The following is a 14,317-nucleotide window of genomic DNA, read 5'->3' on the forward strand; positions in this document are numbered from 1 at the left end:
CACCTTGGCTCAGCACCAGAGGGCTGATTCAAAGGCTGGGTGCCAACTTTTAGAGCCTGGTAATGATTTTTGTTTAATAATAAGATTGACACATGACGGGAATTGAAAAATAAGATGAAGGGCCGGGAAGTTTGACAGAAGCCTGCAGACTTGGAAAAAGTGACTCAGAGGAAAATTGTAATCTAATGAAAGTTTATCGATGTTTGCTCAAGAGTTTCAGCGAGAAGAATAAGCTCGATTAGATTCACTCCACAAATTATGTGTTGGGTTCGGAAATCAAATGATGTAAAACAAGATCAGCAAATTTGGGTGTTTGGCAAAACAAAACTATGATCATTTACCACCAAAAGGGATGCTTTTTTTTCTAGCAGTAAATAAAGTTTCTTTAGGCTTAAATTGTATCAGCTAAAACTTTGGAATATGTAAACAAAGGGGCTCCCAAAAACCTTTCATCCTGTGTGATGAGATTGTTAAAATAAAGTCAACACCTATCAGGTTCAGTACCAGACTCTTAAAAGAACAGATATATAAAGGTTTGTTTTAAAATTCTGAATTAATCCAGCCTACACTCGAGATCTGTTGCAGCTCCAGTTATGAAGTGCGTTTCTAATGTGAACCTCATGCTGTATCGTTCAGGAGATTTATGCCAAAACCAGCAAAGGGAACACTACCTAATACACCCAAGCATTCAGTCATCCACCAATCCCACTCCCTTACACACACACACACACACACACACACCTCTACACACAAACTCTCCCACCAGTAAATAGCATCTGTGCCTGCTGTGTCTGATGGGATCGTAAAGAGGGGAGTCAGTAGCGCAGGAAGAAAGGGGAGTAGGAAGAGAAGCAGCAACCGAGGCAATTTACCCCACAGATTAGAGATAAGAGAGCTCAGTCAATAAGCACTGATCTCATTTGAAGATATACCAGGCTGACTAGACTCACACACACAAACACACACATGCACGCACGCACGTTCCCACTAGTTGGTCTATTGCTGTCACTGTTGTGTCTGTCTGCAGACTGTCTTTTCTCTGGCTGCTTCACACACGGATAAGGCCTTTGTTACAGTAAATATGGATCGCACAAAGCCCTCCCTCTCTGTCTAAACACACATCGTCTTTATTTTTCTTTACTCAGACAAAATGTGGCCTTAATCTAACATGTCTGCAGGCTCTGAAGACAAGCCCTCTGCTCTCAGTGCAGCTTTACTTACCCAGCTTCCCTCTGCAGTGTTTAGTCAGGCTAGTGTCCTGACAAATAGAGGATTAGATATAAAACACTCCTTCTTACTATTAAGGAGATGACTGAACCTTTTTTTGAACATGCAGCTACATTCTTTTATTGCCTTTAGCGTTAATATTTTTGCAGAGAACCAAAAGGAGTATCAAAGGCAAATTTTCAACACATGCATTTCTAAAAATCCAGGAAATTTCAGGACAGCCTGCACCTAAAATTTTCCTAAGTTGTTTAATCACACATTTTTTACAGCAGACTTCCACCACAGGAGCAGACTGATGGGTTTCACTCCTGCTCTGCTTCTTCTCAGCTGCAGCAATCTGGGGCCCTCTGCAGCTGAAGTGCAGATGATTGCTGCATGCACAGGACAAATCTGGTTTTGAAGCAATAGTCCCCCTACATTGGTACAAATCAATAAATAGGATCCACAGATCAAAGTTTTTTTTGTTTGTTTTTTTTAAAGAAAGAAAAAATTGAAAACATGTTTATTATCTCTGTAAAGATCCACATTTTAGCATGGGTGTTAATGGGAGTTCCATGGCTTTTGCAGACAGCCTCAAGTGGACATTTAAGGAACTGCAGTATTTTTTTTCTTTAATCCTCAACTCCAGGGGCTGCTGCTACTTTTTCCAACACACTATATCACCTGACTTAAGTGCATCAAAACAATGAACTAGAAAACTAGAAGCTAGGTGCTAGAGAGGTTCCTGATCATAGACTATAATCCAATTTGTTTTGCACCGTGTTTTATCTTGGGAATACGGGAAATGATAAGGGCCAAACAATTATTTTCACCCCTCCCCCCTCACAGGTTGTTCTAGTGTGGCTTTCTGATCGGTTTAAAGATTATTTCTTGAGCCAATGAGACACAGGCTAAGCTAAAACCAGCATCTACCAGTTTAAAAGATAAACATGACACAAAGGTAACCTTGAACCACAACAAGGCTGTTAAAAAAATCTGATTTATGTGTCTTTATGATTTTACAATAAAAACTTGTAAATACATGCACTCTAACACAGGACACATGCTTAAGCATTTACTCTACAGAGAAGAATGTATGTCAGTGGTGATGGGATATCAACTGCTTTCATAACTTTTAATGTAAATATTAAAAAAAAAAAAAAAGTTAATTCTGTTTGATTTTATCCATCGCTCTTCCATGCACTTTACAGTTTTTAAATCTGTTTGTCCTAAGGTTGTGAAAGTTCTTTACATGTATTTGTGTATTATAGAAACAAGTGTAATAGTGTAGTATTTATTAGTCTTTTACTTAGAGTGATATTAACAGTAGGTTCTTATACAACAGAAGAAGAAAATATATATATAAGAAGATTAAAAAACAGATATTCTTCTTTTTTCTATGTGGTTTGGGGTTAGACATTAGAAACATTTTATATGACGAAAAGACTGAAAACTGTTTCTGTTTTTAGTTGAAGCCTCTGTGTGTGTCTGTGGTCACATTACTGTGTGAGGTGTGTTTTGTTAAGCCATAGGTCCCCTTCTGTCTACAGCAACGTCTCCTAAATAACCTCTATGTCTCCCCGCTGTCGGGCAGGACGCTTTACTTTTTATCTGCTGCTCCTCTGTTTGTTTGAGCTCGTTTCAGTTTGGGGAATTGAGAGCAGAAGTTTAAACGACTGTTAGTCTGCTTCTTGTTTTTATGACATCACTAAAACACAGAGGCCGAGCCGGAGGACGAAGCGGCTGGACAAACAAACATGAACAAACAGAGTCTTGTGTGGCTCAGTTAAGGCAAACAATCTCCTACAATTCAAGTTTTCAAAAACTACTATCAAGAACTTGATTTCCTACATAATTGGTCTGAAAAGGAACCCAACTCGGACCACAAGGTTCGTGATCTGTTGCACTCCTCTTTATAACTGTCTTGAGGAGGCTGGAGTCCAACAAGTATAAAAAATAAACTTTTTTACCTGAGTTCTCAGTGATTTATTTCACTGTTAGAAAAAGCAAGAGGATAGCAGTTTCCTGCTGTGACCACTAGATAATAAAAATAAAATAAATAAAAGCAGGCTTGTTAGAGCTGGATTTGTAACAATGTCCAACTTGTTGATAATGTAACAAAAGTGCTGATCCCAAAATGTAATTCAGTGAAATAAACCTGAAATGTAACAAGTTGTAACATTTTGGACAAAAGGTTATTATGTTTTGGGCTCAGCATTGGTTTTAATAAAAACCCCAATTCTTTTTATTGCATATCAGGTCCATGTTGCATTTTGGGTTGTTATTACATATTGGGCTCCAACAAAGCTGAGACTTTGGCCGAACTTCCACCAGATTTGCGTCCAATCTGTCTCCACTCCGCTGCAGTTTAACTCTGTTCTCCCTCGTCTGTCAACACCTGACAGCTACTTTGTCAGGAGCTGAACACTGGACATGAGACTTCCTGTCAAACCTCCTTGTCACTCATGGTGTCTTTAATCTCCTCTAAAAACCTCTAACCAGTTGACCTCAGACCTGGTTCCGCTCATTTTGACAGTTCTCTGTCTAAGCAAAGTGAAAAACATCTTAGCACAACATTTATTTGCAAATACAACCGGATGTTATGTTGTTACTTTGGTGCCTGACTTCCTGACAGTTCTGCTCCGTCTGCTCTGTGCAGACTGTTGCATCATTGCTCTGGCCTGACTGGATCTGAGACACAGCTGGAATGCAACAATACAGAGCTACAGGATGTAAACAAGTAATGAAACAGATCAGATCTGATGGCATGACGAAAGCGGAGATGGACCAGACACAGATCAGGTGGAACTCAACCGTCCAATATATGGACGCATTAAAAAAAAACATTGAAGATTTTGTAGATGTGATTTAATCTACAGGTGAGCACCAAAATCTACACAAAGCTCATCACAGCAGCTTTAGATGAGTTTTATTTGGTACAATATTTACAAAACAAAAGGATTTCTAGCCCCAAACACTTGTCTCCAAAATTTGTTGAATGCAAATGAAAAGCTTTTGGAAGTTTATTAATTTCAGAGCTATTAAGCCCTCTTCCTTCCATATATAGACTCACACACGTGGACTCAGTGTTGGTCTCGGGGTCCGTCTCTGTTGTAAATGACTGTGGCTCCAGCAGAAAGCCACACAGACTTCCCTCTGTGGGATTGTGGGTGACAGAGCCAGAGTCAAAAGACTTATGAACAGAGCCGGCCTCTACTATCAAAGCAGCCACAAGGGAGCCAATTTAAAGGCCACATATTTTTTATAAAGCCATAGTAGGACTCATCACAGCACTGTTCCAGAGTTGAGGTGCAGATATGAGGAGAAGCGCACAAGCAATCTCCAGAGTGCTTTTCATGCCCGTACACTACAGACTCTTTTTTTTCCTCTCTCTGTTCCCCTTTCGACAGCTTTTAAAATCTGTGCTCTCGTTTTGTTTTGTGTGGGTTTACATGTTGAGGGATTTTTAGAGATAAATGTTTTATATGAAAAAATAACCAAACAGAAGCTGTGTAGTTCAAACATGTGCTGTGTGTTTTTCTTTCTATACTCTGGTATTGTATTTACTGATTTAAGAAGCTGTTTTCCTATTTCAAACTCTCTGTGTTCAGTTTTATTCTGTAATTCACTTTTTCCTTTCCTCTGATACTCTGACATGTTTTTATCTGCTTGACTTTAGCGGCATATTTCTGCAATGCAAAGATTAATTCTTCTGTTAGCTCAGAATCAGTGAATGCACCACTGATTTATTTCTTTTACTGTCTCTACTTGGGAAAAATATATATCATATCTAACTGTAACTCCTCAGATTTGTATATACTAACATATAATTATACATTATAATTTTAACACCTGTCAGGTTGATGCTTGTGTGTTCTTTCTTATGTTCTCCTATCACTTGTATGAACGCCTCCTGAGTTTTGAGACCTGACTGATGATCCTGCTTCATCTCTCTCCTCTAAAGCTCTTTCTCCTCCACCTTCTCGCTTTCCAGAGTTAGACTGACTGACTGAGGCGGTTTGAAATGTCACCCACAATTCAGCTCATGCTCTGACAGGTGTAGAGTCAGGGAGAGCCTGCTGGGATCTTTGTAGAGTTGAGGATGGAAAGGAAGAATGAAGGTTGGCCTCAAATTAAATTGGCTGTTGTTTGACGATGATTTGCCCTGTGGGCTGAAGCTTTCTGGTGCAGCTCAGAAATACCTGGATGACTGATACTCTGGCCAGGATTTCCTTCTGTTTATTACCTGACAAATGTCTTCAAAGGGATGACAGAATTGTGGTGAAGTCAAGTCCCACTTACCTAAGCTTGAGTCCAAATTGAGTCCCTATTACCAGAGGATTTATGAGGATCAATATCTATGAAATTACAGACCTGTGCATTTTGTGTAACTGTGTTCTGCTTCTCTCTTAATGGGGAGACTCATTCATTTTGTTTCATCACTGCATGTGTCTGATAAACTCAGAAATACTTTATAACAATAAGATTTTTATCTCAGACCTAGTGTTCCAGTCAGTTAAGAGGCTAACAGTAAAAGCATCATGTGGGCAGACATGCAGATGAACACATGTGCAACCTGTGCACTGAACAAAAACAGTATCTAGAGCCTGATGCATGAAAAAATAAAATCAAATAAATGAATAAATCAATAACTAAATAAATAAATAAATCAACAAATAATAATTAATAATAATAATAATAATAATAATAATTGTCATTATTATAATTATAATTATGATTATTATTATTATTATTATTATTATTATTATTATTATTATTATTATTATTATTATTATTATTATTATTATTATCATCATTATTATTATTATTATTATTATCCTTTTTATATAATTTTTGGACATTTAATTGTAAACATCAGTTTTGAATAAAATTAATATTTTGTTTGAATAAAATTAATGACTAAATAAATAAATCAATAAATAATGATAATAATAATAAAAATGATAATAATACTAATAATAATAAAATAAAAATAATAATAATAATAATGATAATAATTCTTATAATTTCCATTTTTCCGATATTTAATTTTAAACATTAGTTTTTTTTTAAAATAATATTTTGTTTGTTTACATCTCCTGTTTTCAATTCTGAATTCATGATTCGTTACCCTGTAGATGTTAATTTTCCTGTAGCTTCATTCGGCTCAGCAGCAGATTTGAAGTGGAAACACCTTTGTATGTTTTGACAGTTATCATCTCCTGCTGAGAAAATCAAATGAAGCTATGGGAAAATGAACCAGAACAGTATGCCACCTTCTGAAATTGGATTACAGCAAAATCAATAACAATGCCTTAAATGGTCACATTGATATCAGTTGTGCCGAAAGCTCAGTTGAAAGGAGCTGGGACGGTCACTGGTTCAAGACTCAGACCCAAACCCCACAACAAAGATTGTAGGAGTAGCTCTAATACTGAGGTATAGAGTAAAAGTTATCTGGAGTAACAGCACTGGCAAATGGATTCAGAAACAAGCCTAGGGACAAAGTTGTGTTTTTATAGTCATCTCTATCTGAGTCAAAAACCTTATCTGACTTTATTTACATTTATTTAAGCGTTTTACAAGATGTCTTCCCTGGACTTCATCTCCAACCTTGAGCTTTAAGTCACTTGGTTGCAGAAAATAAGAAGCAGGTGCACCAGTTGCAGAGAGTAGTAAGATTCCCTTGGCCTATGCCTGACAGGGGCCATAATAGACCTAGAGCATTTCAGGAAGTGAAGTTGAGGGGTTTTGTGATACATTTCATGGTACCTTTGATAACAAATGCAGGTAATGATTTGGGAAGTCTCTGCGCAAATAACCTCTGGCTACACCAGAAACCAAACACCTGAGCTCTGAGGCTCAGCTCTAGACTTGAGATGTGAAGACCTAGGTTGAAGTGTAGGGATGACTTCTAAGACCAGTTTTTTTTTTTCAGCAAGAAATAAAGAAGTAAAATCACCAGCAAAATGAGAGCGAAGTGACTCTGTAATTGCATTGAAACCAGTGAACCAATATCCTTTGGCTCCCAAACTGTTCAGGCCAAAACTCTTCCAACCAAAGTCATTTTTCCCCTCACTGACAAGTTCCTCCCTGGGCGTATGGATAAATGTGTATACAGATTGAGTCAAGTTTGCTTGTGATAGTTCAGGAAGCTGAAGTAGGCCTGGGGGTGGCAAAGACTTCTCAAACCATCAACATCTGCTGGAAGTGTTTGCCCAAAGTGTTTAACATCGATGTCAGCTCAGCACAGCTCTCAGCGAGACTCTCCAAACTTCTTTTCCCCTATTTCACCCTTCCTTCTTCCTTTCCCCTCTGAGGCTAAATCCTCACAAAGGCCCTGATATGAAAATGTATCTGGGAGGGAGCTGAGCTGAGACAAGAGGAGGCCGTTATTGGCTGTGATTGGCGACTCAGTGGTGTAGCAGGTTCTGTCTCTGCCTCTTTGTCTTTCTTTGGAGGGGCGGGACGGAGCAACTACAAAGCTATGCTGAAATTAAAGTCGGCTTCTTCTGTTCTTGCTTCTGAAGATCCAACCTCCCCCGACACACACACACTCACACACACACACTCAAACACGCAGCACCTCTGCTCATCTCCCAGAATTAAAGGCATTCTGCAAAGATGAGAGCCTCCCAGGAAATAGCCGGCCTCGGTCTCTCCTTCACTCCTCTTTGCTTTTCCGTCTGATGCTGCAGTGTGATGAGCTGCTTGTTCCCTCTTTGTGAGAAAGTCAGGACTGTCCTGTGCTCAAAGACTCGGGACACAGGTGTAATAACAATGAAAGGTGTGGTTTTTGTTTAACTCGTCCTTATATTTATGAACGTTTTGTCCCACACACTCAACACTCAACACACAAAAACAAAATCATCTTCCTCAAATGTAGATCTGCTTTACACTGACCTGCTTGTTCTCTCTTTTTGTAGTAAATAAAAGAAAGACTAGAGGGATGAGTTCAGATGGACATCAACATAAAAAAGAGAAGAACAACGTGGACACAGAAGGACGCTTAAAAAAAACATCAACTCAAACAAAGACAGCAGATTTGTAAAGGAGCCCGGCCTTCTATCAGGAACGAAAGAGGATCTGACAAATGGACGATGGATGTTTGTGGACCTGCTCTGAATCGGGGCCTGAACCGTTGAGCCTGTAGTCCGGGGGGACAAGAGCCTGCTGGCTCTGACCCCTGAAAAACAAGCCTTGCTAAGCGTAAGAGACCAATTAGAGAGGTCACCATAAAACATTTTATTTTTGTAAACTTTTTTAAGTTTATGATTTCCAAAAAGAGCAAACACTAATGTACGTATATACATATGATATATTATATGTGTGTAATATAGTAAGTATGTATACAAAAAAAAGAAACTTGGGGATAAATGTCGTTCGAAGAAGGAGGAGAGCTGAGGAGATCCTGTCTTCTGATTCCCCCCGACCCTCTGCTGGACTGGGCAGAGGTGTCGAGGAGGGTGTAGACTTGGTGTGTATGTGTGGCTGGTCTTTTGTGTGTGTGTGAGTGTGTAGAGGGGTTTGGGGGTAGCTGGTCCAGCAGACATGTCGCTAAGAGGAGTAATCTTTAGAGCTTTCTCAGCCTGTCTTCCACTAACAAACTGCAGTAGTGTAGTCGTAACTACCTGTTAGTTTCGTCTTTAGACTCCAAAAATAAGCATTTAGGTAAATAAGTATCCCTGCGTTTGTCGGAGCTCTCTGTCGGATGTAAAAAAAATTAAAAAAGGCGGAGCTGAAGCTTGAGTAGTACGTCGTGTCTGCTGGACGCCCAGCGGCCCCTGACATCACGACCAAACATGTCATTGTAGTGTTGTGGTTTGAGGTGGCTGTGCTGTGTAGTAAACTGCTTTTGTACATCGTGTTGGGTGGGCTGGGGTGGGGGTGGGTGGAATCGGCAGTCCGAGTGGGTTGTACAAATTAGAAACATGGGAGCTGTCCGCTTGGGAGTGTCAGAGGAAACTCCTTCCATCCATCTTCCTCGACTTCCACCACCAAGAAGGGAGCGATGGTGGGATACGAGGGAGCGAAACGCCCCGTGTGAAGTCTTAAAAAAGTGTCACAAAGTTTTCCTAAGAGTCTCTTTAAACCTTTCTATTTATATGGATCTCTACTTTAGTGACATCCTTCTATATTTAAACGTTGTACTAATAACATGCTGTCAGGCATGGTCGGAGAGTCAGTTGTAGCCATTTACTAATGTTGTATTTATTGTATTACCAGTAAGAAGAAAAAAACATTTATATATGAATATAGATATATCTATTTGTGATCTGCAACTCTTGGACATAAGTTTGCCTTTGATTTCCAACTTTCATGCAGGATTCAATGCACTGTCGATGTATGATGAGGTTTCTACTTGTGTGATGTTTTCTTCTGTTGACATTCGTTGGGTTTCCCTTTGGTTCAGCTACTGAATGTAAAACTTTTTAGGTAGATGTTGTTGTTTTCTATATACTTAAAAAAAACAAACAGTATTCTGTAAATTATATACATGTGTAAATGATATAGCAAAAATGTTTCTGATAATATGCTGGACTTCTTCTTCTTCTGCTGACCCAGACAGACTGTAACGCCATGGTCGAAGTAGGGAGAGCAAGAAAAGGAAGTATGGATTTAAAAAGGGAAACCAGAGCGCTGCAGCCAGTGTGGGATCCAGTCGGAGAGACAGAGATGTGTAATCATTACGGGGTCAGTCCGAATTTTTCGCAGCCAGGCTTTTCAAATTTGATAAGAACAAGGAGAGGGTGGGGGGAGCGGCCTGTCCTGTGTGCCAGAGAAAGACGAGATGGAGGAGGGGAAGATTAGAAGAAATTTTTTGAAATATTGATTTTTCTTCCTGAGATTTCTCCTCGTCTCTTCTCTCTCCCTCTGTCTTTGTCTCCCACCCCCCTTGAGCGTTATCAAGGTGCTGTGTGTGGTGCAATGTGGGGGGTGGAGAGGAGGAGGAGGAAGAGGCAGAATACAAGTGAGTGGATCCACTCTCACTGGTGGTACATGGGGTGGACGAAATGAAGGAAACAGACATTTTGGCAGGTATCAGCATCACTGCTTAAGTGTGAACAGGATTCTAAAACCTGTTATAGCCATGAACAGTTTGCAGCTTGACGGGTCCTTTCTGCACAGTGCAAGAGTCTTCCTGTAGACTGTGTATGCAGATTTGAAAGAGCTACCAATGTAAAGCCTTGGAGGTTATTTTGGAGCCAGCAAAGCTTGCAAACACGACTGATCAGCAAACATTTGAGCAAGGTGTGGCCAAGATATATGCTTACTTTGATCAAAGTTCAAGCTGTTTTCAACTTTATGTGCTCACAAATTATGGACATCCTACTCCTAAAAGCATCCACTTATGCCAAAATTAAGATGAAGCTTTGCTTGGTGCTAACGGCTCCACTATTGGATGCACTGTGGTTTAATCAGGATGCTTTGGATTTCCTGGAAGCCTAATCCAAAAATTAACCCAAAATCTTGGTGCACAGAGTGACCAAAGGTTACAGAGGAGAAAGTGATGGGGTTAGGAAGGAGGAGGCACATCTTTGCCTGCATGAGGACTGTATTTGTGGAGCATTTGAGGAGTGAACTTTCTTGTTTTGCAGATATGACAGATTCAGAGCTTTTGTTTTGTTCCTGTTATTTTGTCCACCTCATTCAGATCTTAAGCAAAGCAGGAGAAGTTAAACATTCTCTCCTCCTCCTCTTCCTTCGCTGGCGAGGATTCATTTCTCTGTGTTTCAGTCAGATTTGGATTTTGTGTGTCAGAGCGGGTATACCCTCTATGTTTGCTGTGTCAGCTGTACAAATTGGAGGAAACAGTTCTTACAGTGCTCGACTGTTCTCTGGATGGACTTCTTAAAACTTCTTCAAAGACTACACGGGTGTGTGGGAGCATCTGGTGGAGTGACTTTTTAAAAATACCTGTCCACCACCGACCCACAGCAGTCCACTTCTGATCCGTTAAAGTGGAACAAAAAGAAAAACAGACTGGGACTTTACTGAAAACAAACAGAAAAAAAACTACTGAAAAACAACTAACGATGTCAATCTTAGGAGAGATCCAGGTATCCTCAGATCTCTGCTTCTCATCCTAAACTTTTCTGTTCTTCCTGCTGTTGGTTCAACACTTCTGTCCTGTTTACACGTACTGTAAATGCTGTCCATTCATTAGCAGTCGGAGATTAAAAAAAGGGTGTGAAGCAGCTTTCTTTCAGCGCTGGTATTCTCTGTGGCTGAGTACTGTAACCCTGAGAAAACCGTTCTGTTCCAGCTAGCATGTCCTCCTGAGTCCCTCCATCCTCCCCCCTGCAGAGCCCTCCACCCTGATGGAAACACCCGCTCCACGGTGCACATACTATACAAACAATCCTTGAGCTTCCTACCAAAACCTGAATGGGTCTTCTGCAAAACTCTCCCTATGTTTCAGTATAATGTGTATACCTCAGATGCAAGCCCTTAAGCAGCTATTATCCTTGAAAAACCTCCTGGCAAACAGACCTCACCTCCCCCTTAGTCCCCTCCTTTCACCCCCACAACCACACCTACCTCCCCTGCCCACTGACCTCCACATGGAAAGCAACAGTATACTCTCTGCAGAGACAAAGTAGGACACAGGATTTCATTTTGCATCAACTTTGATTGTCTGCACAAGTTTCTTTGTAAAATGTATCATCTTGCTTCTTTTAAAAGAAAATATGAGCAGTGTGTGCACAACCTATTTAAGCTAAAAAAAAAAAAACAGTGTTTAATGTAGATATGATGCAGTGCAGGAGAATGAAAACTGGGCATCTCAACACAAAATTTTAGGGCCATTTTACAATCAGAAAACTTAACATTTAAATCCAAAAGCAAAAGTTTTTGTTTCTTTTCCTTCTAATTTTTTTTTGTTTGTTTGTTTGTTTGCTTTTTATTTTAATAGAGATTTTTTTTCTCAAATTCTGTCAAATTTGTCTTGAAAATAAAAATTAGGTCATTCAGCATCATCTTTATTGCAAAACTTCTGTATATTCGTGATTTAACTGCGTTAGTTATCTACGAAATTACCCAATCAAAGCAGCTCCAACAATAAAGAAGATAAATTTAGTTGCCTAATGGAACAAAATAAAACCCTCTTGTAGTTTTTTTTTTTTTTTTTTAATTCTGGCTAGATATTTAATATCCAACACTGGAGAGTTCACCAGAACATTGATATTTAGGGCACAGTGCCACTGACATCTGAAATCTAAATCTCATCGAACAGACTTGTCTACAGGAAAGGAAACAGGCGCCCCATGTGGGAGGCCTAAGCCCTCATGCGGGTTGTGGGATCAGTTCCCGGTCTTGTGCTGTGGGTATACTGCTGCCTTCAGACACCCACTTCACTCCCCCAAACCCCCACAGCCTCCCAGTCCTATGCAGATCCCCAAAGCACAAAGGTTTGAATGGTGACAGTGAGTAAAAGAGAAAGAAAAAGAGGAATTTCCTTCCATTCTGTTTGTATTCGTCCGTCTGTTTTATCTGTTTGAGGCTTCAATGTGCTTTTGTATTTCTTCTGTACAGATCCTCCCTTTCTCTCTGTAAACAGCAGAACTTGTATTACTGTATATTAGAACAACAAAAAGACTCTTCATGTGTGGCTGTGGCTTTACTTGACCTGTGCAATCCAAACTGTTTCTGTTCAGCTCTTGTACCCGCCCGGTTCGGTTCTTTCTGTTGGTTTCTTTTGGTTTCCTTCCCCGATTTCATTTCTGTATGCTCCCAATGTGCTTCAAAGAAACAATACTATTTATTACAGATATTGGTACATTATTATCACAGTTATTATTACAGTTATTAATACCATGATTAATATGAATAAACATTTCTTTCCTCAGTAAGTTACCTATTAATGCAGTTTATGTGGTTTTACATCATCTGCAGAAATAAATCTGATCATGCACACATAAGAAAGAGTGATGGTTTTAAAAATGATGCAGAAACAGATTAAAATGTGTTATATTTGAATTATTAATAAATATAATAGAGATTAGATCTGGGTCAGATATGATGTCATTGAAGATCAACTTTACTTCATATTTTACATTTTCTGAAGCATTTTTTTCACAGAGTCAAAAGAAGATGTGATGGAATTACATATTATCAGACAGAAATAAATTACCCTAAAATTAAAGTATTTGTTTATAACTGTTTACTGTAAGAGTGTTTTGTCTCCCAGCATGCCCTCTGATTCACAGATAAATGGCTCCTTCTAGTGGTTCAGGTTTCCTTTCTCTTCACTTTCTTTGGATAGATTTCTCATCTTCTGGGTCCAGCTTCAACACTTTTATTTTGCACATCTTCCAGAGCTTCGATTGAGCATTTTCGATGTCTGACCACTTCACTTCATATAGGTATATATTTCTTTGTGAAAGCCAGATTAGATCGAAACCGTTTTTTTTCCTGACCAAACAAACCCAGAGCGTGCTGCAGGTCCATCGATGTTTGAGGACTCATCTCTCCTCACAGCTGCTGGATGAAGATGCAGAGGCGTTACAGTGAAGGTAAGGAAGCTCATTAACCTTTTTTCTGCATTTTGATGCCAGTTTAGAAGATTCACCATCCACCGAAATCAAGTGTCATCACTTTAGCATCTCAATACAGATGTTTTTACACCTGGATTGTTTGGGGAATGTGTTCTTAAACAGAGAGCATTCCCTTCTTGAACATATCCAAACACAGAAATCACTTAGTACGTTTACATGCAGCTTAAGAAAGTGGAGTGTGAGCTTAGTCAGCACAAGATCGGATTGGCAAGATGCCTGTAAACAGCTTAGTTGGACTGAAAATGGACTGAGCATAGCTCGATTTACAGGACTAGATGATGTGATTGCTATTGGACTGTGGTTGGATTTGGTGAGACTCGAAAGGTCCAGGAACACCTGAGTGTTCAGCATGAGCAAATTTCACCCAGTAGAGGGGGAGGGGACAATAAAAAATAAAGAAGCTGTGCTTCAACACATCAATTGATTTGCCAATTGAAGCGGAGTGGGATGTTCTCAGCCAGAAGTCCAACTCTTTTTTCTGAATGTATACGCAGACAAGACTAGATCCCCTGATGTGATTTTATGTCTGAGTTTTGACCTTAGCTGGACAACTG

General features: G+C 39.6%; 1 protein-coding gene across 1 annotated transcript in view; it reads left to right on the forward strand.

The window, feature by feature from the left end:
* Positions 1-13,149, forward strand: part of rbfox3a (RNA binding fox-1 homolog 3a) — a 511,621-nt gene extending 498,472 nt beyond the window's left edge. Inside the window, exon 16 of the mRNA XM_074663821.1 lies at positions 8,133-13,149. Coding sequence (XP_074519922.1) covers positions 8,133-8,135 — 3 coding nt within the window. The 3' untranslated portion in view covers positions 8,136-13,149. The remainder of the gene's footprint in view (positions 1-8,132) is intronic.
* Positions 13,150-14,317: the final 1,168 nt, after the last annotated feature.

This window comes from Halichoeres trimaculatus, unplaced genomic scaffold (genome assembly GCF_033239565.1).
Source record: "Halichoeres trimaculatus isolate MK-OKI-2021-1 unplaced genomic scaffold, fHalTri1.1 fHalTri1_scaffold_23, whole genome shotgun sequence".
NCBI lineage: Eukaryota > Metazoa > Chordata > Actinopteri > Labriformes > Labridae > Halichoeres > Halichoeres trimaculatus.